Below are 27,379 nucleotides of genomic sequence, written 5' to 3'. Positions count from 1 at the left end.
AGAGCAGCCGACCACCGCACCGGAGTGGGCCATCACACCGCACGGAATGGAACGGACCACCACAGCGACCCGCAGCCACCACAGCCACCGGCCGACAAGGGAATTTCTGCCCCGACACCTCCAAGTTATGGTGTTCCCACTGTGGAAAACAAAAACACACATGGGAAACCTGTTTCAAGCGGCTAGGATATCCGGAGTGGTGGGAGGAACGGCAAAAAGCGCTGCCGCCACAGGCGAAATTCGCCGCTGGAGTAAGCGGTGAGGGACAACACCGACCGATGGAGGTCGGAAATCAGAGGGAAACAAACGGTGGCGGCACAGGAAATCGCCAAGAGGGCCAGACCGGCGGCGGCGGCGTGCGAGGCACCGGGAATCTCGCTGAATGGGCGGGGAGCGGCGCGACGACGAAAGGAGGTAAAGGGTTTGGCTTTAAGCCAAACCCTAATGACTCTCTTTTTTTATGTACATATCCCCACAAGTTTACAAAATTAGAAATGGGACCCCATCCTATTAAACACCGCCCCCCAGACTTTCCGAAATACAAAGTTGACCCCACTTACTCCCTGAAAATTCGAAAGAACCCTATTACATGTGATTATGTATCAAAAAACCCCTTTGCACCCTTACATGATATTTCCGCTGCATTTCATGTTGATAATAGGACTGATACACGTACTAAGAGTTGGATTTTTGATTGTGGGGCAACTGACACGATGACTCCAGAAAAAAATGATTTTATTAATCTAAGTTGGGAAGTCGATAAGTCCTATATTAGAACTGCCAATGGGGAACTAATTACAGTTGCAGGATCCGGAACTATTGAGATATCCCCCACTCTTCGTCTCACTAACTGTCTATATGTTCCTACCTTGTCTCAAAGACTAATGTCTATTAGTCATGTCACCAAGGAATTAAACTGCACACTCCTCATGCACCCTGATTTTTGTATTCTGCAGGATATTCAGACGAGGAGGATTCTTGGGCGTGGCACTGAGAAGCAAGGGCTCTATTACGTGGATGAGATAGCTCAACTTGGTAGTGCGATGCTGGCTCACGGATCCACGAAACAAGAAACTTGGCTTTGGCACCGAAGACTAGGACATCCTTCTCCTAGTTACTTCAAACTTCTTTATCCAAACCTTACCATTCCTGTTGATTTCTCTTGTGCAACTTGTGTTTTAGCCAAGAGCCATAGACATTCTTTTAAACCTTCAAATACTCGAATGAATTCCATGTTTTCTTTAGTCCATTCTGATGTGTGGGGTCCTGCTCCGTTTTTGGGTGGAAATGGTTTTAGATATTTTGTGATATTTGTCGATGATTGCACTAGAATGACGTGGGTTTATTTCTTGAAACATAAATCTGAAGTATTTGATAGATTTGTCTCCTTTCTGAAACTTATCCAAACACAATACCACACCACTATTAAAATCCTTAGATCCGATAATGGGAGGGAATTTGTGAACACAGCCATGACCCAATTATGCAAGGAAAAGGGTGTTATCCACCAGACCTCTTGTCCCTATACTCCCGAACAAAATGGGGTAGCCGAACGAAAAAACAGAACCATCCTAGAAATGACCCGAGCCTTAATGATTGAATCCGAAGTCCCAAAATTCTTTTGGCCCGAAGCAGTTGCCACTTCTATCATCCTCCTGAACCGACTCCCTACAAAAATCATTCGCATGAAAACCCCTCTCGACACCTTATCTAAGTTAGCAAAAATCCCCGAGCACCTAAACCTCCCACCAAAAGTCTTTGGCTGTACCGTTTATATACATATCCCGAAACATGAAAGGACCAAATTTTCACCGTGCGCTACCATATGTGTATTTGTCGGGTATGGGCAAAATCAAAAGGGATATCGTTGTTTCGATCCTCACACCAAAAAGATTGTCACCACTATGAACTGTAACTTTCTGGAAACTGAGTTCTTTTACCAAACCCACCTTAGTAGTCAGGGGGAGAGTGATCCAGGTAGTACCATCGACTATCTAAGTTGGGTTGTGTCATTGCCAAGCTCTTCGATTGAGGATCTAACAGAACCAGGTGTCACTACCGCCGAGCAAGTCTCACCACAAGAGTCATATCAACCACTAACTCAAGTCTCCCCTCCGACGATATCCGAGGTAATTTCCGACTCAGAACCTACTTTATCTCTACCTATTCCCAGTGACAGAATTAAGACAGGACCTCTCGAGGAGGAAAATGGGATCGACGAAGATACTGGACAATATGTACTTCCACCTCGGAGTACAAGGGGAATACCGCCAAAGAGATACTCGCCGGAGAAAATAGGAAAGAAAAGCCGGTATGGGGTGGCGAACTTCGTGCAAGGGAATCTGACAAAAATGGCTAGAGCGTTTGCGGCTGCACTGTATGAGGAGGAAGAAATTCCGCGGTCAGCCGAAGAGGCAATGAAACATAAACACTGGAAAGAGGCCATGATTACTGAAATGAAAGCTCTGATGAAGAACAGCACGTGGGTGAAAGGCAAGCTACCCGAAGGGGTAAGGACTGTTGGATGCAGATGGGTATTCACAATCAAACGGAGGCCAGACGGTACAATAGAAAGATACAAGGCACGACTCGTAGCAAAAGGATACACTCAGACGTATGGAGTGGATTACGCTGAAACGTTCTCCCCTGTGGCCAAAATCAACACTGTAAGGGTTCTATTTTACGTCGCAGCGAACAAGGATTGGCCACTGCATCAATTTGATGTGACCAATGCCTTCCTCCATGGGGAACTACCGAAACCTGTCTTTATGGAACCTCCGCCTGGGTTCACAGAAGAATTTCAAGATGGTGAAGTCTGTCAGCTGAAGAAGACTCTCTATGGATTAAAATAGTCCCCACGAGCATGGTTTGGAAGATTCACAGAAGTAATGAAGAAGTATGGGTACACACAGAGTAACTCAGATCACACTCTGTTTCTCAAAAAAAGAGGCGGCAAGATCACGTGTCTTATCATATATGTGGACGACATGATCATTACAGGAGATGACGAAGAAGAAATTAGCGAGTTGAGAAAGAACTTGTTCAGAGAATTTGAGATGAAGGATTTGGGACTCCTCAAGTATTTTTTGGGAATCGAGGTACTCCGATCAAAAAGGGGAATCTTTATAAATCAGAGAAAATACATACTATACCTATTGGCTGAAATTGGAATGATAGATTGCAAGCCAGCAGATACCCCGATAGTTCAAAATCATGGGCTGCAATTGAAGGAAGGGGGAAGATATACCGACAGGGGGAGATACCAAAGGTTAGTAGGGAAACTAATCTACTTATCCCACACTAGGCCGGACATTGCCTATGCCGTGGGAGTAGTAAGTCAGTTCATGCATGCACCTCAAGAAGAACATTGGGAGGCTGCCTTGCGGATAGTTCGCTACTTGAAGGGGACAGCTGAACATGGACTTATGTTTGAGAAGCGTGGGCATATGGAGATTCATGGTTTCACTGATGCTGATTGGGCTGGTAACCCAAATGACAGGAAATCAACCGCTGGCTATTTTACCTTCGTAGGAGGCAATCTTGTAACATGGAGAAGTAAGAAGCAGAAAGTGGTAGCGCTGTCCAGTGCAGAGGCAGAATTTCGAGGAATCAAGAGTGAATTAGCGGAGATATTATGGCTAAGGAAACTCATGACAGAGTTAGACCTTCGTCATACTCAACCATGTAGGTTGTTTTGCGACAACAAAGCAGCAATCAGTATATCAGAAAATCCGGTTCAGCATGATCGAACTAAACATGTGGAGGTAGATAGGCACTTCATCAAGGAGAACATTGAAGCTAAGGTGGTAGAGATGTCATATGTCAAATCGGAAGACCAACTGGCTGACATTCTGACAAAGGCGGTGAACTCAAAATCATTCCAAGAAGTATTGGGCAAGTTAAGTATCGGGAATCCCGTCACTTAACTTGAGGGGGAGTGTAGGAAAGAAATCAGGGAATCAAGGAAATCATTACATAATTGATACACAATCATAAGTTACCATAGATAGAGTATGCAATGAATGTAAATTAGGGTTACCTTGTATTATGATTATGTAGCCTATATAAAGGCATATTGTCCTTGTACATTAACAGAACATATTGAATAAACGATCATATTGATTTCTACAAAGACTATTCACAATTAGGTTATAATGAACCATTATGTATATATGGTTTGTTTGTACACATAAACTTTATCTGACATACTTATAGATGATATCGAAATAAGCTTCTTTAAATTATTATAATATTAAATCTCTGAGATATTAGTGTTGGCTAAAATAATATAATTGCATGACTTAATTTAAAGATTAATAGACTAGTGTAACAAATTATTAGTAGTTGTGAAGCAGCATTTGGTAAATATTTTTTGAGGGCCCATTTGTGAAATAAAGGGTTACAGCCCATATTGAATATGAGGCTCTTTTTAATGGGCGTGCTTGCTTGATTTTGGTTCACTGTCTGGATCAATATGTATGCAAGTATGTTTATTATTGGATATCCCGAACCCAACATGACCCAAATCGAACCAACCCGAAATCATTGGATTCTTATTGAGTCAACCGGATAAGAATCCTACCAATTAATTTTGTGTGAATTCGTGTCGGATTATCGTATTATATCAAAAATTACCAGGCCCTTATCAAGTGAGCTTAAATATAAAATACAATATTCCTATTAAGATAAAAAATGGAATTTCTTTTCCATCACGCAATAATTCTTATATGTGCTTTTAATCGTATGCAAGGCTATTGGGCCCATTTTTTTTGAACAGCCCATATCCATAATTCAATCGGTTGAAAAATTTTCCATTAATATAACTGCGAAGCCCAGCCCATATTAAGCCGCCGTCCCTTCAAATTTCTCACTTTCGAATTCTGAAAGTTAGCCGCCAAAAAAAATAATAAATAAATAAAATAAATAAACATAAAGGCCATGTTTGGTTGCCAGGATTCTGTCTGGGAAAGTAATCTGATTCCTTAAATTTTAAATTCCTGTGTTTGTTTCCGTTTTTAATCAAACTGGGAAAGTAATCAAAATCCTAAAACAAAGAAAGTTAGTACAATTTTCCAGGATTCTGAATCCTAACTTTTCTTAGGTATTCTTTTTCCCAGTTTTAGGATTCTTACATATTTAATGCAATATAGTACAATTTATTATTATTATTATTATTATTATTATTATTATTATTATTATTATCATCATCATCATCATTATTGTTATTATTTATTACAATGTTTTAAAAATAATTTAAAAGTATAAACCATACTTAATTTCAGGATAATAAATAACTATAATTCAAATTATCATAATTATAACTATATTATTAATATTTATTTTTATTTTTATTTTTATTATCATAATAATAATAATTTATTAAATAATTAAATATAATTATAATTATATAATAATATAATAATTATTAATTTATAAATTATTAATTAAAAATAAAATTGTAGTGAAATTTTAAATTATAAAATTTATTCAATTAAAAATTAAGTAAATATAATGATAATAATAATAATAATCTTATTTATTATTATATTATTTTATATTATGATGTATAATCCATATTTAAACTATCCATCGTAATAATAAATAAAATAATATAATTATTGTCATTTGTAATTAATAATTTATTAAATAATATGTATTATTATATTTTATAAATAAAAAATGATAAGTATGTTTTTAGTTTAGTGTTTAAATCAAATATATACTTTCAAATCTTGATATTTTCCAAACACAGGAAAGTAAAGTTATTAGAAATCATATTCCCGAGAATCATTTTCCCAGGAATCATTTTCCTTACCAACTTTACTTTCCCGCCAACCAAACATGGCCAAAGAGGCAACCTTTTGAATTCCCAGGAACAATTTACCAAATCAATTTAATCCCCAGAATGGGCAGTAAATTGTAGTCCGCTGTAAAAAAAACCGAAGAGTTGAGATGGATCCGAAGATGGAGGTGAAGCCTATATTTTGCCCTTCTCCCGTTCAAAACACCTCCCCTCTGAAACCTATATTTTACCTGAAAAATAGAGAACAAATCAAGAAATTCGAGGAGAAGGAAGAGTGCTTTATCCTCGAATTCGATCCCTACAACAATTCAGATGTGTTAAAGTTGCCTACCACTGTGAATGGTGACAATGTTGACGCCGACTTGAGCGTAGTATCTGAGAAGGGGCAGGTAATTTTTCATTCACATTTTGTTTACTTATTAGTTGGTTTTTATGTTTTTCTTGGAATTTCTTGAATTAATTGTGTTTCTGGTATTTCATTTTTTTTGTGGTGGTGATCATAGGTTTGGAAGTAGTCAATTGTTGGTGAATGATTATTGATATGCCTCTAGTTTCAATTTCATAGCATTTAGATGAATTTGTATTTGGTCCATTTGATTTATAATGATTGCATATTGACAATAGGGTTACAAATTCATATAGTTTACATATTCTTGTGTTAGGTTTTAGTTTTTGTTTGAGATTAGAGGTTTTTAAACAACTTATTTAGTTGGATGAATTCAAGTAGGTTGCCTGCAGAGACTTGTGCAAGGTTTCTGGTGCAGAATTGGGGTCACCGGGGCTATGAACGGTCACCGGAATCGCACCTACACAGATGGAGTTACGCGAGGGAGAAGATAGAGTAGAGGAAGAGGAGTTTTGCATTAATTCATAAAACGTGTGTTACAAATGAAGTGAAAACAGCTTATATAGCTGCATTTCAACAAACAAACAATCTAACAAACTTCACTTAACTAACTAACTCACGCTATGTGTTGATTTGGAGCTTATATCATACAACTCTCGCGTGCATGCATCCATGCACACTCTTATTACGTGTAAAACCACCTCAGCGTTTATTTGCTCAGCTCATTTCATGCACCAGTTTCCCTTAGATAAGACGCCCCACGACAAGCACTGCGAAATGGTAAAATTTGCCTATGTTGCTCCGTTGTTTTAAAAATTCAAATCTAAGCTTACATCATGTTTTTTGCTTAAAAAAATTTGCAGTGCTACTGTTATGTGTGTGATCTATCTGCTCCGTGTCTGAAGTGGACTGGGACAGTCGGCGGCCATTGCCATGCGTTTAGCAATGAAGAGGAGGGTAACGAGGCAACTAACCAAGACTGTATAGCATAGAATTGGTAGTGTGTATATGATGAAGCTGCTGCAAGAGGGCTGATGTTTTACTTTTGTTTAATGCTGAACCTGTTTCTAGATGATATGGGAGTCGTTCGAAGGCGATTTTGTTACTTGAGCAAACTAGAGTTTCAAAATTGAATATTTAATACCTGTGATTTTTTATTTTCCAAGTCACTTTATCTGATTTTTTTGTGTAATTTGGGAGGGAAACTAGAGTTTCAAATTTGTTAATGTCACTAACCAGTGGCGGAGGGAGAGGGGACAATGGGGGTACGAGTGTACCCCCAAATTTTTTTTTTAATAATATTATATATTTAAATATAAATTGAGAGAGAGAGGATGGTTTGAGTTTTTAAGAGGAAAAATCGTGGCAAGTAGCGATAATTGAGGTGTGGAATAATGGGTATGACATAAGCTGTCACTGTCGGAAGCCCCACAATTTACATTATTTTTTTAAGATTCAAACATACAAACAAAAATACAGCTTCAAATATTCAATCATTTCTTATCTTTAGTCTACACTTTCCAATTCAGAAGTTTCCGTTGGAAGTTTTAGAATTATTAAAAACGTTTCTTGGAAATTTCCTTTAGTCAAGTAAGGTTAGCGGTGACTTTTTTCAAAAGTAGATGTGTTAATGTGTTACTCCATAAATCATAACCGAAATATTAAAATTGGTCGCAAAATTTATAAATTTAAGCTTTGTAGTCAGTATTGATGAAAATAATTTTTTTCAAACATTGATTTGATGGACCTTGAGTGCCAATTTGATATATTCATTGGGAGATATGAGAAGTGATGAAGACTTTCAGAATTTGCGAGATATTAGTTCTCTTTTGGTGAAGCTTGTTGAAACAAAAAGATATGTGGTTTATTCGCGTGTGGTTTTGCTTATCAAGTTGATTTTGATTCTTCCGGTTGTCACTGCAAGTGTAGAGAGAGTGTTTTCTGGAATGACGTTTGTGAAGAATAAGTTGAGAAATAGAATGGGTGATCAACCTTTGAACGATTGTTTGGTCAATTTCATTGAGAAAGATGTGTTTCTACAAGTATCCGACGATGATATAGTGAATCGTTTTGAAGAAATGAAGACTCGTCGAAAAATAAATTAGATATAATGTAGTTTATTTTTGTATTTTGAAATGTATGACGGTAAAATTTGTATATTTCAAAATATATTGATTTTAGTATTAGTTTTTATTTTTGGTATGTTATATAATGATTTATCATATGACTCGCACCCCCGAATATAAATTCCTGGATCCGCCACTGTCACTAACTAAATTAAGTAATTCCAAAAGTTAGAGAATATCATAATCATACTTCATTACTTGCATTTATGTTAAAAATGTACTATTATTATGATTTTATGATTTCCCTTCTGTTACTCGGCCACATTATAATGATCAACATAAATGGGGGAAGTTTTTAAGCCATGTACAAGTTACAACAGATTCCAAATAAACATGAGTTATTCACAACAAACTTATAGCATGTGAATATTTAATTAAATATAAATCGTAATAACTACAAATTTATTACCTAACTTAAGCCATTAGAGCATCCACAATGGATGCCCTAGTGGAAGCCTTAGCGGTTGCCACATCATCATGCCCCTTCTTTCTGTAATAGTTTGGCCCTAGTGGATGCCCTATCAATTAAACTCAACTTACTTTTAATTTTTAATATTATTATTTTATATTTTATTTTTAATTAATAAAATACTAAAATATATTATATTAAACACTTCAAATTTAAAAAAACAACTACATCATCATACTTATAAAAAAAACATTACTAAACTAAATTACTAAATTACTTAAAAAAACTTATAAAAAACTACATTGCTAAATTAATAAAAACCTAACTAGTCATCTAAGTTCAACTTCTGGCTAAGGTTCTTATCATCCTCACAGTCCTCCGTCGGGCATCCGGATCAGTTTCGGTACGAAGACTGTTTTGTGCGTCAAGTATAAACCTATACTCAACTACCTCGCGAAAACCATTGAACTCCTCGATTGATGAGGCCACGAGCTGAGTAGATGGAAGAGGCGCAACCAGCGGGGGAATCGATCAAGACGCGGCCGCCTTTCCCTTCCCTTTGGCTTGGGCTTTGGTAGTCTTGGTGCCAATGGGACGTCTAAAAGTAGATGTAGGGGTGCCGGAACTCCCTTCCGGCTCAGCGTTCAGATCCACAGGAGATGGGCCACTGCTCGTGTAACCGCCAGCGGCAGTGTTCTTCGTCCGCTTCGCAGCTGATGAGGATCCAACCGGTATCCCTCCGTTGAACTTCGCCTTGTCCTTCAAGATCAACCAAACATTGTATAACTTGAACTGCCCGTAGTCCGAATGGTACTCGGCCATCGACTTTCGGAAGACATCCTCCATGCTCTCACCGTCGGCCCTTTCGTCCCTGTTCATCCTGTTGTAGATATAGGAAAAGTTATTGACGTGGAGCTTGATCCGATCCCAACACTTGCACAACTGAACCTTGGAACGTTTGTACGCCCAACTCGGTTTCACCTCGTTGTATCTGGTCTCAATGCGATCCCACATCCTGGCCGAAGTCTGGTTGTTGGAGCATATCGAATCCTCCGATATATCGACCCAACACTGAGCCACCTTCACATTACAGAAACAATTCGATAATAAATTAAGTGGATTACTTTTAGTTGACCTTCATCTCATAAAAACACTCTCTTTTTTGTCCAGCAAATTCTAATAGCTTTATGATGTGAGTAAACTCGTATCGAATGAGAAATTCGAAGTATTGTTGAGAAGATATTGGTTCGTTCGCGGAGAGATTCACGTCGAGCAGCCAATTTATCGATCAATTAGGACTTTTTGATAAGATAAATTGCAAGGAACGAAAAAGACATAAAAGTAAAAGACGAACAAAAATGATAATTCTGATTATTGATTGAATAATATGAAGGTCTCCTACACATATTTATAATATGTGGAGATATAATATCCTACCAAAATATAATAAATCAAGTATAATAATATCCTAACTAAAAGATATAGTGAATCAATAAACTATGGTAAAAATAATGTAAATCAATACTAAATGAATAATAAGATATAGAGGATATTCCCAAGGATATGCTCGTATCACTACACCAACCACTTGAGCTTCATCTCATTATTACTTTAGAAGCAAGATATACTTATTAAAATAGTAGTAGTAGTTATTTATCAGCTAAATTCTCTTATTCGGCTTCAATATTTAAATATATGGAGTAGTAAAACTGATCTAAATACAGATGATATTTAGGGCCCAATATCATTGCTTAAGTAATTAAAGCCCAAATTATTGGGCTAAAGCCCGAAAAACCCTAGAAATAAAAACCCATTCATTATCGTAAAGGAACTGAAACACTCATTTCACTCACTTCTCACTCTATAATCTATCCCTCATCTCCGACGCCATGCCTGGTCCCGTTGTCGAAGAGACTGAAGCCGAGAAGAAGCTTCTGGTATAAATTCGCTCTCGCCTTATTTTTCTTCGATTGATTTCGTTGTGTAAAAAATTTAAATCATTTTTGTTTGGTAAAGGATGAGCCATTGGTGGAGGACGTGAAGGAAGATGAGGAGCATGATGTTGATATGGATGACACCGACGATGAAGATGATGACAAGGACGACGAAATTCTAGGTCTCTATCTCTTTAGATTTATCTCTGCATTTGTGTGCTTTTTGTTCAGAATCGTGTCTATATTTTTCATTAAGCGTGTTGATTGTAGAATAGTTTCGCTCCTGTTGTTAGCTTTTTTAGATTTGATTTAATTTAGGAATAGTGATAGCATATTGCGACGCATCTCATTTTTCGTTCTGAATTTGAATTTTCCTTCAAGGATATATTCTGTGTTTTCGAGAAGCCACATTGCATATAAATTAATATCAAATGTTTTTAATCAATCATTGGACTCATTCTAAAGGCTACTAGATATCTGCTTCTATTGTTCTTGAGCCTGTAACCAAGTTTTGAATATCTTATTTGTTCTAAATTCTGCAGCAATGAGTATTTGCGGTTACACTGTTTTAGCTAACAACCGAGTTATTGATGATCTTGCTCCTAAGTGTTATTTATTCTTAATTGCTATTGCTATTGATGAGTGTTCTTTGATTATTCGTAGATGTTATGTTATACCCTTATATTGAGTTAGTTAGAGTATTGGTTTCTCCTTTTTCTTTGAGACTTATTAGCTAGCTTGTTCAAATGGTTGCATTGTTATATGGAAAACTTGAACAGGAGGAGGAACAGAAGGTTCCAAGCAAAGCAGGAGTGAGAAAAAGAGCCGTAAGGCGATGCTAAAGCTTGGCATGAAGGCCGTTCTTGGTGTCAGCAGAGTCACAATTAAGAGAACCAAAAATGTAAATATTTTGCTTAATTCTTTCTTGGCCTTAGATGTGCTTGTCTAATCAGTTTTACATATCCGCAGATACTGTTTATCATCTCGAAACCTGATGTCTTCAAGAGCCCAAATTCCGAGACCTACATCATCTTCGGAGAGGCCAAGATCGAGGACTTGAACTCTCAGCTCCAGGCCCAGGCTGCTCAACAGTTCAGGGTGCCAGACATCAGCTCTGTGACGGCCAAGCCAGAACTGTCTGCTTCGGCTGCATCGGCCCAAGTGGATGAAGATGAGGAAGAGGTTGATGAGACGGGTGTCGAGCCTCGTGACATTGATCTGATCATGACACAAGCGGGGGTGTCGAGGACCAAGGCTGTCAAGGCCCTCAAAACTCACAGTGGAGACATTGTGAGTGCTATCATGGAGCTCACAACCTAGACATTATTATCTTAGCCTACTATTTTTGCATCTTGTTATATTTTTTTGAATCAATGGTACAGTCTTAGTTTCATCGTCTCGATTCACTTGACAGTTTGGTTTAAGTTATGAAAATGTGCCCCCCATTTTTCTGTTAAACTCAAGTTTTTTCTTTGATATTTGACGCAATAAACATGCCAAATACTTGGTGTTTGGATTTATTTTGATATTGAATTCTAAGCATAATGTGGCAAATGATCAAGATTTGATATTGCATTAAGACAACTCTTTTAGCTAGGTGTGTAGTATTAATTAAGCAAAGATTCACACATACTACAAAACTATTTGACCCACTCACATTAGTTATTTTACCAAAATCCAAGATACTTAAAAACAGCCAAGATTAACAAGGAAATTTTCACCAAATATACATGAAATCAAGAATTTAGTATCCTAAATTCTTGATATACAGAGACCATAACACATTATGTTCAAAGTGAAATTCGATCACCACAAATTTTTTTCCCAATTTACAAAGTGATGTGACAATCTCAAGAGGGGGAAGAAGTTCATACTGCTATGTCCCGTTTAGTATTATAGCAGTTTGCACACAATCAAATCCAACAACTTCGCTAGTTTTTCCAAGAAAAATCCTCTTTCAGCACATGCTCCCACTCCGACGAGGATGAACTATCGCGCCACCCCGACTTGTTCTCACCGATTGTCCTGCTCCCGCTCTTCACCAGATCGATTGCTGCATCGTTAGTGACAGAGCCGCTACTGTACTCAATGGGAGAATCATACCCGGAGTGCTCAAAATACGAGTCAAACTTACCACCCCCACGTCTGGGCCTACTGTACTCAAGGCTGCCAGCTTGATAATGGAAATTGGGCTGCATAGCCACCACCACGTCTGGGCCTGCGTCTTCCAACTGACCTCTGACGAGTGGCCGGAAACATTTCTCGCCTGCAAACTCGTCACTGATCGACTGTGGTGGTTTTTCCTCTTCCACATCAGCCAGTTTTGATCTCTCTCGCGATTTCAAGATGTTGAATCTGGCCATGATGGAATCTGCATGCTTATCGTTGATTATCTCAGGCTGTTGCTGCTCTACAGTATTTACGGGATTCGGGTTCTCCTCTCGAGATTTCAAGATATTGAACCTGGCTCGAACAGAGTCTTCAATATTTATGGGATTCGGGTTCTCCTCTCGAGATTTCAAGATATTGAACCTGGCTAGAACTGAGTCTTCCATATTTATGGGATTTTCGTTCTCCTCTCTGGATTTCAAGATACTGAACCTGGCTAGGGCAGAAGACTCGTTACAACCAGCAGGGACACTCATGCCCGAAGCAGATACGCCCGGTGAGGTGGGTTTGGGCAATGTGTCGGCTTGAGCCTTTGGAGCCAACACCGACATGATAACAGAATCCGGAGAAATGCAAGGCTCAGATGCCACATCTGCAACATCTTCATCCTCTGATAACATTTTAAGCAATTATTAGGATCATAGTAAATGAAAAAGCTCGTAACGAATATCTAACCTTTCGGAGCATTGAGCTTAATGCCTTCCATCTGAATCTTCATTCTCTCAAAACGAGCTTTATAACTGATGGAACACAGTTTAGCCTCCGCCTCGAGCCACAGATTCTTGAACAGAAGTGCTTGCGAGTGCACGTCCTCGTCTATCTCGAAATTCTGCTCAAGGACCTTCTTTATAGCCTGCAAGTGAGGCCTATTAAAATGGACAGACTGTATCTACAAACGAATACAGTGCTATGGCTTCTACACTCTTAATATTTACCATAGTACTTGACAAACAATGGGAATATTAAAAACACAGCACGCACCTTCGCCATATCATCGTCTCCGGTTATGTGAAAATCATCCCTCAAGGGTGAAACTATTGGTGATATCCCATCTTTCTTACCATGAATAGTGTTGATTCTCTCCCCCTTATGCAATTGCAGAGAATCGGGATCGGTGCAAGAATTCATAACTTCACATTTTGTATGAGGACCTCTTGAAACAACACCCTGTGAAAGAAGGGAAAACATTCAAATTATTTGCTTAAGAAAGATAGATTTGTTGTTGCATGAGTAGGCTTACCTCACAATATGGCTTCCCTAGAGAGGAGGTTTCTCCAGAAACATCTTTCGGTTCTGGCTTATTCTTTGGTTGGACCTGTAAGCCGTTTTTACTCAAACAAGTACTGAGATTGCTTATAGCATGTTTAAGCATCTCAGTATTTTCTTCCCCCAAAGGGCATGCGTCACTTGAAATGTGAAACTGAAGCAACTCTGAGAGGCTATGCATTGACTTAACAATTGGTGACACATCCAGTCTCGGATCTGGTGCTGCACTATGCTCAATGGGATCTTCCTGAGAAGCAGGAGAGGCGAGAACCTTCTCTGCTGCAAGGACTGCCACGGCAGCACCTTCAGAGACGTCATTTACTGTCATCCCAACACATCTTTCACCGAATAAATGCTTGGTGTCAGACACTTTCAAATCAAAAACATTAGTTAAGTCATTGAGTTGATTGGAATCCTTTGTAAAACCACCACTCAAATCAACTCCCTTGCTCCTTGTTGCAGGCGGGATCCAAACTCTGCCTGTTATACCATCCAATAAACTCGGTTCTGAAGTCGAGCAGCTTGCATCAAGAGTCTTCTCAAAACCAAGCTTCATACCATTTCTTCCACATTCATTTTCATTTCCCATGTTGCACTCAACTTTCTCAGTAAAAACTCGGTTAGAATCAAATAAGTGGAGACTTGGATGCTCTCCGTGACCAAATCCATATTGTTCGACCAAATTTACCTTGACATTATCACAGTTTCCCGATTCAATATCAAATACTGAAAACGGAGAAGATGGTGCTCCTTTCCAACAAGGTGAATCTACCGCAGTGCTATGATGATCTATATAATCCGAAGACTCCTCGGTGGAATTAACAACTTGAATGTTATCACCAGTCTTTGGAAAACCACTCGATACATTCACATCCGATATTTGAGGTCCTAGCGTTGCTTTAACCTTGGAATCAGAAGTATCCTTAGCATTCAGTGGCCTTGAAAGTTCTTTCATGGAAGCTGAAGAAACGGGAGAGTTCTCTTGCTTGAAGAACTTGAAAGCACTAGTCTCAAAGAAGCCGTCTTTAGGTTTGCAGATGGGTTTTAGACCAGAATCCTTTGGCTTCAAGGGATTGGAATAATCAGAATCCGCACTCTGCACTCCAGCAGCATTCTCACTACCAGCAGGTTTACGAGAAGTACCTTGTCCCAAACTGGAAGCTGGCGGTGGTCTAATGACCACTGTGGGCGATGATCTCCCAACTGAAACGCGACCCTGATTGGGTGCATCGACGGGCCTGCCACATTTTTCATACGGGATGCACGAGTTTTTGTAGTTTGGAAAGATCTTCTCTGTTGTACATGACTCTAGAGGAGGATAAGGTTCAGGGTATGGAGGACTCGATGCTGTGTGAAGTGTTTTACTTGAATCATAGTGAAAGAACTCAAGGCACGATTTGTCTTCCATGTATCCAGTCCTCAAGGACCCAGTATAGACTTCACGGTCGGGAACCTGATGGGGATTTTTATATAAAACACCAGAATCTTCCTTGAATTGGTTCCGGTTTTCACTGCCAAACCCACCTGATTAACAGAAAATGAATTTAAGATGCAATATGATATTTCTTATACCAGAAAACTTCACATAATAAAACCATTAAAGATAAACTAAGTAATTCTAAACTGATGCTCAATGAGCGTCAATCTTTACTTATGTATTGAAGATGTACCACCATCTAACATCGACCATTATCACTATTGCAAATAAGAAAAGATATTATATTTACCGGAAGTCCGGTGAAATGAGACCATATAAAGACCTCAAAAGATATTGGAATACTGATTGAAGATTTCACTCTTAGTTTTGCCTCATTCTAAATAATTATTATAAAAGTATTGTGATCTTACAGTAATTCACACCATCTTTGGAATCACACTTAACCACAGTCTAACAAAAACAAACTAATGAAAACCAAGGTTCAAAAGAAAAAAACCGCTGGAGAAAACAAAAATTATGTTATTTCAATATCACGTTTAGAATTCATAAACGGATCAACTCTCCGTCGTGTTCTCTCCACTTGTATTTCAATACACTAATGGTAAAGTTCATTTATATTCGTTTCTGATGGTGGTTGCAATATTCAACATACAACTACATAGGGGGAACTTTTACTGACCCCTCCATTCTATAGAGTTTCTATAACTCATTGCCACGTTGCAGTTTCTAACTTGCTAATCGTTCATAGTTCCCCATTTCCAACCAATTTTTACAAGAAAACAGAAGCACAAGGTTTGCACAAACTTGTAAACTTACTTGCTATCTGTCATCAATATAATAATATTAACTTTCACAAGAAAACAAAAATGCAAGGATCGAACTAACAATCACCGAGTACGAGCTTGTAATCACTGAATAAGCATGCAATCTTTTATCAATATCACAGTATATACAAAGACCATGTTGTTCAGGAGATGAGGTTCTTACGAAGTTGCTACATATCAGCGAAGGCGATCATGACTCAGAGATAAAGCATCTCAATTTCAACCGTTTTCAGAAGAGGCTCTAAATGATCTCAGTAAGAGCTAAAACATCTTAGCAACAAATACAACATTTTTAGTAGTAAAACTGCAAAAGATAAGAAGACATACCTTGGTACAGTTGACTTTCATAGCCATGTGAACCACTGACAAATAGCTTTTCCGACGAGAATTTCCCATCAACTTCTGATCTTTTGGCCCGTTTTCCATCATCAAAGCCCACACCATCCACCCAACGAGGCCCGTACTCCATGTCAAACAAGCTTTGAGTATAATCATGCTGAGGTGCCACACTCATTCCACGAGTAGGCACCACATCGTAACGAGGCCCCCCATCCTCACCCAAAACCCTATCCTCTCCAACCAAGGGCGTGATATACGAGGAATAATAAGGCTTCACATCACCGCCATAACCAGAATTATGAGCAGACCACTGGCTGCTAGGTGACTTGACAGAAGCAGAGGCCGAAAATCGATAATCATCTGGCGCAGGCACGCTAATCATCTCACTAGAATCAAGTGCAGCCTCAGCTCTAATCGGATAGTGAGAGGAATGGGGAAAGGGCTCAACACCATAGTCGGAGTAATGCAACATAGGGTTTGAATTGGGCTTAGGGTTCAATCTATCGACAGTAAACGGAGGTGCAGAAGCAGATAGACTGGATGTCGATGAATTCCCCCCTCCCCCAAAAAGCATGGAGCTCAAACCCATCATTCTTGCTGAGAATCAATTCACTGATCAATCCAATCCCACCAAATAAAAATCTCAACTTGAGCAACAAACATAAGGAATCAAACGTTAAAAGCATCAATCAGCAGAAGATAACATGATTCTTGTTAAACCCATGTGAGAAATAAGAGATATTAACACAGAAAAGGGGGAATTCATACCAGATAACGAAAGCGGAGATAGAGAAAACCCAGATAAAAAGCGGCCACTTTTCTCCTCTTGACTACAAAACTTCACCCTTACAAGCAAAGTATCGCATGTGTTGTTGGTTTTGTTAATGAATTGTTAGCTCAAAAGCTACTGAATTTTCACGGAAATTGCATTCCTAATTGAGCACGTTTTTATTTTATTTTTCTACACTCAAAACGTCAATTAGATAGTAGAATCCAAAAAAGCTAGTAGTATAGTATTTGGGTGTTGTACAATTTGGGGAAAATTATTTTTCCTACTGAAATTAATTAGTCATAATTTATAAGTTTTGTATTTGTTTATTTTTTAGCTTAATAAAAATTAATTATTCAAATAAACATTTATGTTATGTTGTTATACTATTGTTTCGTGTGTTAAAAGAAGACAAAAGTGTTTCTATTTTCTAAAATTAGTTATATTTTGGGACAAACTTAAGAGGAAATTGGATCATCTTCGTTGTGATGAAGAGAATATTATTTTTCACAGTTTTATAATACTAGTGCATATTTAGATATTTTAAAGAACGATGGAGTATAACGTAAATAATCACCGACCCATATTTTTTTATTGTTGGGAACCGAGAAGAATTTTCTTACCGAAATTATACCGAAATACCGTAATACCGGACTTACCGTACCGGAAAAATACCGAAAATACCGATTTTTCGGTATACCGCAGTTTCCGGTACGGTATGATACCGTACCGCAGTGTTTCGGTACGGTAACGGTATCAATTTTTCTATACCGCGGTATACCGAATCCACGGTATACCGGTATACCACAGTATACCGAAACTTATCCACGGTATACCGATATACCGTGGTATACCGAATATTCGGTATATACCGAAGATTTGGTATACCGTGGTATACCGGTATACCGATAGATTATTATTATATATATATATATTAATATTAAATATGTTGTAATATATATATATTACATTTATATATATATTATATTAAAAAAAATTAATACACCAATTAATACAATAAAATTAAACATTCAAATGATAATTTATTCAAACAAATTCAAAATTAACCTGAATTATTTTTTATCAACTCATCCTATTAAATATAATAAACACAATAGCACATAACACCAAAAGAAGATTGGAAATACGATATCGGGAATATGTTTCAACAGAGCACACTTGAAAGAATTTGTATTAACTCACACCATTTAGTATATGATTCTTTGTGTAATGTCATATTCCAAATATACAAAGTAATTAAAAATTTTGTTTTATTCTTCGTCCCACTTCATAAAATGTCAATTAAAAATATGTGCAGCTGAAAATGAATCAAATCGTTTAATTAGTGTTTAATTCATTGTATGTTATCTTATTTTATATACTACTTAAATTGAAGGATGAATAAATAGGATACTGATCAGTCATTCTTAATTCTTAAAGAGAAATAAATGTCCAATTTAAATTACTAACTAGTGTCACGCCCGTGCGATGCACGGGTCATTTTAATTTCTTCATATTTATTTCATTATGCGAAATAAAATTTGTGAAATGATAAACAAAAGAATATTCGACATCATGTTACTTTGGATTATACTTTTTCAATCACATTAACCCCACATAGACACAAGAGTGTGTTTAAATGCTACCTTTTCTTAAAAATGTCAATACGATCACATTAAAATTTCAACACATATTTGTGTTGACATTTTAATAAACTGTCTTGACATTTAAATATCAGACTTAAAATTAAAGAGCATTTTAAATCTGTGAAAATATGAATTAACCGTTGAGTTATAACTGTAGGAGCAAGTTTACGTTGCAATAATTTAATATTGCACTGGTGAGACACTTTCTAGTCGAGATTCATTTCATTGCAATATAGCGACCCTATACACTAAAAACCCAAACCTTGAAACCTAAATCCTAAACCCTTAACTTTAAAATATACTCATCATAACCAACAAATGAGCCAAATTTTGATATATGTTGAATTTTAGTATTTTCACATTAAAAAAATATTATTTGCTAGTATTTTAAAAATTTATTCAAATCAAAGGAAGACCGTGCCTTGTTAATATTTTTGAGAATTTGTATGCATGTTTATAATGATAGATTGAAATTAAAGTATAGGGGGAAAAATTGAATCTTTATTTCATTACACTTGTAAATCTATTTGGAGATTTTATTTATAAGACCAATTATTACTACTATTGGTCTAAATAGCCAAAAATAATCAATAAGTACCTTCATTTTATCATTAACCACGATTATGGGATAAAATTCTGAATATATGTAATCAAAATAATCCATAAATATATATTAAAAGATACTTAAAGATCAACATCATCGGCAACAACAAATATAATATGATACTTGATAACATGCTAACCAAAATATAAAATTGAATAGAGTGATGGACGAATTACCGATAGCAAAAAATAATGAACAATCGAGAAACCAATTAGTAAATGAACAAATCAAGAAACCAATTATTTTTCGGTATACCGTTACCGTTACCATACCGTTATTACGGTATACCGTACCGTGTTTCGGTATACCGTTTTTTAACGGTATACCGAAACACGGTACGTTATACCGTAATAACGGTATGGTAACGGTATCAAAAAATATCATACCGAATTTCCGGTATACCGGAATTTCGGTATACCGAAAATTCGGTACGGTATCGGTATTGAATTTTGTCATACCGTACTTTCCGGTACGGTATGCGGTATGGCACGGTCGGTACGGTATACCGTACCGACCCACCCCTGCTTACAAGCAAAGTATCGCATGTGTTGTTGGTTTTGTTAATGAATTGTTAGCTCAAAAGCTACTGAATTTTCACGGAAATTGAATTCCTAATTGAGCATGTTTTTATTTTATTTTTCTACACTCAAAACGTCAATTAGATAGTAGAATCCAAAAAAGCTAGTAGTATAGTATTTGGGTGTTGTACAATTTGGGGAAAATTATTTTTCCTACTGAAATTAATTAGTCATAATTTATAAGTTTTGTATTTGTTTATTTTTTAGCTTAATAAAAATTAATTATTCAAATAAACATTTATGTTATGTTGTTATACTATTGTTTCGTGTGTTAAAAGAAGACAAAAGTGTTTCTATTTTCTAAAATTAGTTATTTTTTGGGACAAACTTAAGAGGAAATTGGATCATCTTCGTTGTGACGAAGAGAATATTATTTTTCACAGTTTTATAATACTAGTGCATATTTAGATATAAAGAACGATGGAGTAAAACGTAAATAATCACCGACCCATATTTTTTTATTGTTGGGAACCGAGAAGAATTTTCTTAAATAAAATTAAACATAACTACGACTTAAAAACAAATCATAATATTGAAAAAAATGATTGCATCAGAACATCGAGTTCTCATCCATTTTACAAGGAAAATGAGGAGTACTAAAAGGATTGAAATGGCCTTTACGTGAGTAGGTTCTTAAAGCTTGTTCTATGAAGTTTGATGGATAATTTTACTTTAAAAGATATGCTAAATCAATTTCTTTTTCATATTTTTTTCGACGACTTCTAAGTTGGAGAAGTGAAAGTCCATTTAGAGAAAAGATGAGACCTGCATTGAGAGAGTTTTTAAAAATTGATTCATGACCTAAAAACAATGAAATAAGTATATAACAAAATCAATTAATCTAATATTAAATCCCTTGATCCAAATTAAATCAAATAATCTCATATTTCATTTTGTTATTTTTCAACTCAAGTAATTGATTTCCTTTTTTAAGTAAAAAAAATACTCGACTTTTTTTATAATTGTATTCAATCTCTTACTTTGTAAAATTATATTAGTTCACAAATATAGTATGCACGCTGGTTTACAAATAAAGTATGTATACTGTATCCAACTGTTATAATGTAGAGTAAATGAATTTTTCATGCATATATTGATCTACACTAGTTCTATTCATTCATACACTAGTTCTATAGTAAAGTACTGTGCTCTACATAAAATCTTTTATATTTGTCAATACAAACGTAATTAGTAGTAAATTATATGTGGCTGTCATAAACCAATAATTATTGAACTATTCATAAATTTGCTTGTTGTTTGACTTAGGATTCTTTATATGTGGTAGGCCGAAAATATAATAGATGGACTAAAATTCAGTAATAGTTAAACAGATATAAACAAAAGGATATTGATCAGGAGCTCAATCATTTTAAATATGTGATAGGTTGCATATTTATCACTGCAATTGCTCAGATTTCCATTTTGGCCCTTTTTTAGAGATGTCCCGAAATTTATAACTTCCAAGCTCATGACATTATTATTTTACTCTGTCGTTACTTTTTATTTTATTATTATTCCAATTAAATTATTTTACATTGCACGTTTAAAAGTAAGATAAGTTGGAGGTTAATCGTCAATAATTTTATTAATATATAGGCGTCACGATATACGATTGCAATTTGTAAGTTTTAAAAAAGAAAAGCTTCAAAATCTTATAAAAAATAGTTTCATTATTGATATTGTCCAACCTCAATCTTATTATGAAACGTAGAACCAAATATATATACAGATGTTATTATTAGGTCATTATTAATTTATTTTTTAGTCATCTTAATAAGGATGACTTGAAATGATCTAGTTTTTTCTCTAACCTAGGAATGATCTTGAATTCAGATTTTATAAAATTACCAAAACTGAATCATTTGTATTTTTAGTTAATTATTAAGCATTGACAAATCTCATAGTTAATATTGAATTGACCTGCTTAAGATCAATTTTTGTTTTGATCACTTTCCCTTCTCTATGTATTTATATGTTCTTAAAACATGATCAAACCACATCATGTTAAATTAGAAAAAAAAAATTCAATGAGAGTCACAAGCACATTTATAAATGCGTATAATATATGTTATCCATCTTATCTCATAAAAATAGCAACATGGTGTGGGACATGAGAATGATAATAAAAGTGGCTCTAAATTGATTAAAATGAGTCCCACTGGGTATGATGAGCCAATTCATTAACGTGGAGGTCAAATCGCCATATCATACGAGTGGCTCTTAATCAAATCTACAAACCACAAAAACTCATCCTCATTCATTTCAATGCTAACATTTCATCAATTTTTTAAAGCTAGCTAGTAATATTAAATTTCAAATTTTCCCATATTTCAGTACAGTTTAATTAGTTGCAATACACTCGAATATATTCACATATATTTCAAGAAAATGCTAGTGGTGCAACAAATTTCACAATACATATAGTTCAATGAATCCTGACTATGTATATGTAGATATCATTATAGGGGTGCGTTAAGGTGACATCAGTCTTAAACTGACAACATGACAACAACGTAACATGCAATTTGCGATCATAGGCAAGCAACTCGGCATATGGTTCCAAGTAATCTGCGATACGAAATCAGAGCACTATGGTGACACCATAGTTAAAATGACAATCTAGGTAAACAATATGCGATACATAGACAAACAATCTGTTATACATAGACAAGCAACTTGGTATATGGTTCCAAGTAATCCGTGATACGAAATCAGAGATAATCAAGCAATACGCGATACATAGGCAAACAAGTCTGCCACATGGTAGTTTGAATCTACTCCTAAATAAGGGTCCTCATTGGTGGTAGGTTTTTATTTTAATTTGGGTTGTCATTTTAGTACAATCTTTGATTATATTATATATAGGGATAGCCTTTGAGGTTCCATCTTAATTATGACCAATTAATCATTTATAGGATACATATTATTTACTTACAACATTTATGTTGGATTTGATGTGTGGGATAACATTGGAACATGGCGTGTTGGTAGGAATAGGGTTTCACAAATGATTACCATCATCAGCATTTAATTAACTCCACGTTTTATGTGAAATTGTTCGAATTTAAACATAATTAACAACTTTAGAAATTACAAACACGTTATTAGATGCGTGTTTGACTTTCGATTATTGACATGTAAACTTTTATAGTATTATTATATTTGGGACGTTATGAAAGCCAATAACAGATATAGTTCCGTAATTAATTTCTATAAAAATGATTGCAGTATCATACGTTTGAATTTCAGTAATAAAGGCCAATAGTAGATACAGTTTATTAATTGATTTTTATTTTTAACTTTTTATACAAGAGCACACAGTTCATGCTTAGTTTATTTTTTATTTTTTTGTCATAATATGATCTGCCCGCAACATGACATCGACTACTATTTTAAAATGACAGCTTTAAATATCCAAATTCAGTGAACCTATTAATCGTATGACTCTGGAATTAATATTTAATAATGACTCAAATTGCAACCAGTAATTTTGTCAGGACACAAAAAATGTTTACACTATAAAAACTTGCACATAATCATATTTCATACACTAAAAAGAGAATTACACAAAACGAAAAGAAAAATTTATATTCCATCCAACAAATATAAATAAAATTTATTTTGATTTACAACAGATTGAACAGCCTAAAAATGACATTAAAAATCTCGCATGTATAAAAAAGTAAGAGAAAAATGAAAGTGTAAAACTAAAAATAGATGAAAAAAGAAGAATCTGCAGAAGTGGAAGTAGAAGCAGAATGCAGAGACCTGAAGAACTGAAATTCGATACGACGTCGCGGCAGAGAATTGATCTGCTCTCTCATTCTCGCCATCATCAACCTGTATTCTTCCATCAATTCAACCATTTTCCCCACTTTTATCATCTCTCTCTCTCTCTCTCTATGTATATATTAATATACGATTTGATTTGTCGTTGAAAACTAAAAGCTTAGTGTAGGAAACTCACTATATATAGCAAAGCTGGGCCCTTTGGGTTTTTGGAAATTTATTTCTACTATTTACAACTCTCTAAATATTGGAATTTATATTTTGAAGTTTGATCAACTTAAATATCGGAGTAATTTAGTTTGTTTTTTTGGGATTATAATTTTTATATCTATATAGGGTTTGGGAGATGGGATCATATGAATAACTATCTTCTTAAAATGTCAAGTCTTACTGAACGAATAAAGTTTATTACTCATAAATATGAAATTAAATCAAATTTTCATTTTATGTAAAATTCGAATCCGGATGTTGCACTCGTCTAGCAAGGAAGATGCATCAATTGTAAATCTTTGTTATAGGGATGAAAATAGTTTTCCGATTTACAATAAAATTGAAAACACTAAATTGAATATATAAAAGTAATTGCATTATGAAATTAATGTAATAATTCGAATCCATCATGTTATAATTTAATTATATCTGATGTTTGATTACCACCAGATGAATAGAACTCTAGGTCCACGCTATCCTCTAATTCAATTTTTTATTATTAATAGTATTGACTACTCCAAAGCTCCTTTAATTAATTAAATTTGGTTTTACGTTCTTATCTCTTGACCAATTTTAGGTTACCACATGAGTCACTTCGACATGTGTATCGCATTTTCATCTTCATATATGCACATTTTATTAGTGGTTTAGAAATAAAAGGTTTATAATTCAGTTATCCAAATCATTAGTGATTGTTAATATTAATTTTAAAATTTATTAATTTATCTTATGTTTATTTAATAATTTTGATTTTATCAATGCTAGATGGAGAAATACTATTCTACTATATGAATGATTTTATCAGCAAATAGACTATATTATGACAAAAACAAAAAGGTCATTAATTTTTAATTCTTTCAAATATCCTTTTGACTATATAGAATTTGTTTTGTTACACTTTTTCAACATAGCTTTTGCAACGTGTTCCCATTGTTGTTAAGGGAATAACGTGTTTCGTTTAAGAGTTAGGTTAAGCCTTTAAGTCATTGTTTAAAAAGGGATTTTGCCGACAAATTCGCATTCAAATATTGTTAAAAGTACAAATATTCGATACACGTTTTGATGATTCACTTTCATTTTATTTTATGTAGACAATTTATTGAACTGCAGATTGTGTCAAATCAAAATTTGAAAAAGACTGGGAAAAGGTTAGGCCCATTCATATAATTGGATCCACACTTGTTATACATGTATTGTGAAGGCCCAATTACATAATTTGGATCCGATATTAGCAAATTCTGTATCTTCAAAAATTTATTCTCTCCCACGAACTTTGAAATTTGCATAAATTATGGTGAACATAAATAATTGTTGAATTTTTCGACCAGCAAAAAAAATAGACTTACATTAAAATGATATAGACAATCATATCTGACTTCTAGGGACTTTGTAATCAAATCATTATCATTTTTAAGTGGTAGCCACATATCATATGTGATCGAATAACAAATGAAATGTAGTCGGATTTTATCATTAATGTGAAAGATTCAACAACTATTTAAGTTCATAATATTATATGTCAACTTTAATGTTTGTGGGTAAAAACAAAATATTGAAAAGTTTCGTAATACTAGTCACCAAAATAATACCGTTACCCAGAAATCATCTTTTACATTATTTTGGGAAAGTATTACTGAAAATATTTCCAATGGTTACCGTTCTAGACACCAATTTGTTTTACCAAAATAAGAAAATTAAATTGGTGTCCAAATAGAATCAAACACGTGATCTAAGCAATGAGAAATGAGTGCAACACCATTGGACCATTGTAATAGCTTTAACATTGGTTACTCTCAAATAACAATAATTACAGAATTTTGGGGGTACCACCATCCCCCTTGTCCTTAATTGGCTCCGCCAGTGCCATCAACCATAAGGTTATGCCCACTCACATACTTGGATTCATCACTCGTCAAATACAGAGCCGCCTCCGCCACATCTCCCGCCACCAAACTCACTCCTTTCAAGTTGCTATAACACCCTCTGATCCAATCCCTCCCGAGCCCCATCGTCATCCCCGTCTCCATAATATACGACGACATGCAGTTCACCCGCACCCCGTGGGCCCCGAGCTCCACGGCCGCGTTCCTCATCAGCCCCACCACCCCCGTGCTTCGAGCTCGTGTACGCGTGCGTGGACACGCCGCCCATCACGGAGCACACGCTCGCGGTCGCGACGATGCTCCCGCAGGACCATCACGCGCGCTGCGTGCTTCGTCCCCAGGAACGCGCCCACGAGGTTCACCTCCACCACGCGCCTGAATTCCGAGAGGCGCGTCTCCGTAATCTTGGACTGCGGGGCGCCGCCGATGTCGGCGTTGTTGACCATGATGAGACCGCCACGTTGACCGCGATCTCGACGTCGGATTCTTCGGTCACGTCACAGTGAACGAACGTGGCCGGAGATAGTAAGTCTTTGCAGGCATCCCGGACTAATTCGTCTTGGATGTCTGCGATAACAACCTTGGCTCCGGGCGGGAAAATAACTGGGCGGTGGCCGCTCCGATGCTGCTGGCGCCGCCGGTTATTAGGGCTACTTTTCCTTCAAGCGTACATCATTAATTACACTAATTTTGGTTAATTGAAAGTTGGTTAAGTGATGAGAGAATTAAGTATGAAACGTAAAAGGAGGTAGAGAGATGAGGATAGAATAAAGTAAAAGAAAAGAAACAAGTTTGCTTTTTTTAAAAAAGAAGAAGAAAGAAATGGCTCGCGAGAGTGAGACAATCCAAAAAGGAATATGATTCAGCTACAGAGGAACAAAGTACAATCAGGATGAGGTCGAAGGTAACGGAAAATGTGAAAGTTCAACATACATTCTTAGAGAGGTTGAGGCCATATTTACACAAAAAATTTGTTATGAGTTTCATTAGGTCGTCGATATTTATTAATGAAATTTGGAGGGCAAAAACATGCGTGATACACGTCTCTTGATTTTTGAGAATCACCAACCTAACTACCATTCTTATTGTTAATTATATTAAATCTATCAAAATAACATTGATTAGCTTTGCAATCTTCACAGCAACTAACTGTATTAATTTAATTTCTACTCTATACTTACACTACTATGAACAAATAGATATATAAAACTAACCAAATCATAATTTCAATAACACTGCCATGGTA

General features: G+C 35.9%; 2 protein-coding genes and 1 pseudogene across 3 annotated transcripts; 1 reads left to right on the top strand and 2 right to left on the bottom strand.

Moving 5' to 3' along the window:
* The first annotated feature begins 10,528 nt into the window (after nucleotides 1-10,528).
* Nucleotides 10,529-12,076, top strand: LOC121763676 (nascent polypeptide-associated complex subunit alpha-like protein 2). Its single transcript, XM_042159736.1, has 4 exons — nucleotides 10,529-10,621; nucleotides 10,701-10,800; nucleotides 11,398-11,519; nucleotides 11,588-12,076. Exons 1-4 carry the CDS (start codon nucleotides 10,574-10,576, stop codon nucleotides 11,936-11,938), a joined length of 621 nt encoding a protein of 206 aa, XP_042015670.1. The 5' UTR covers nucleotides 10,529-10,573; the 3' UTR covers nucleotides 11,939-12,076.
* Nucleotides 12,077-12,320: 244 nt separating this feature from the next.
* LOC121763674 lies at nucleotides 12,321-17,579 on the bottom strand. 2 transcript variants are annotated; one of them, XM_042159734.1, is made up of 6 exons: nucleotides 17,423-17,579; nucleotides 16,643-17,266; nucleotides 14,028-15,577; nucleotides 13,769-13,954; nucleotides 13,463-13,640; nucleotides 12,321-13,397 (listed from the first exon to the last, which is right to left on the bottom strand). In XM_042159734.1, the coding sequence occupies exons 2-6, from the start codon at nucleotides 17,244-17,246 to the stop codon at nucleotides 12,550-12,552; spliced, it is 3,366 nt and encodes a 1,121-aa protein (XP_042015668.1). In that variant the 5' UTR covers nucleotides 17,247-17,266; nucleotides 17,423-17,579; the 3' UTR covers nucleotides 12,321-12,549. The 2 variants fall into 2 exon arrangements, with proteins under 2 accessions (XP_042015668.1, XP_042015669.1); XM_042159735.1 differs by having other exon boundaries at nucleotides 16,643-17,301; nucleotides 17,423-17,553.
* Nucleotides 17,580-19,829: 2,250 nt separating this feature from the next.
* LOC121764083 lies at nucleotides 19,830-26,802 on the bottom strand (annotated as a pseudogene).
* Between the last annotated feature and the right edge of the window lie 577 nt (nucleotides 26,803-27,379).

Source organism: Salvia splendens, chromosome 14 (genome assembly GCF_004379255.2).
Source record: "Salvia splendens isolate huo1 chromosome 14, SspV2, whole genome shotgun sequence".
NCBI lineage: Eukaryota > Viridiplantae > Streptophyta > Magnoliopsida > Lamiales > Lamiaceae > Salvia > Salvia splendens.
This window is presented reverse-complemented; position numbering and strand designations above follow the sequence as displayed.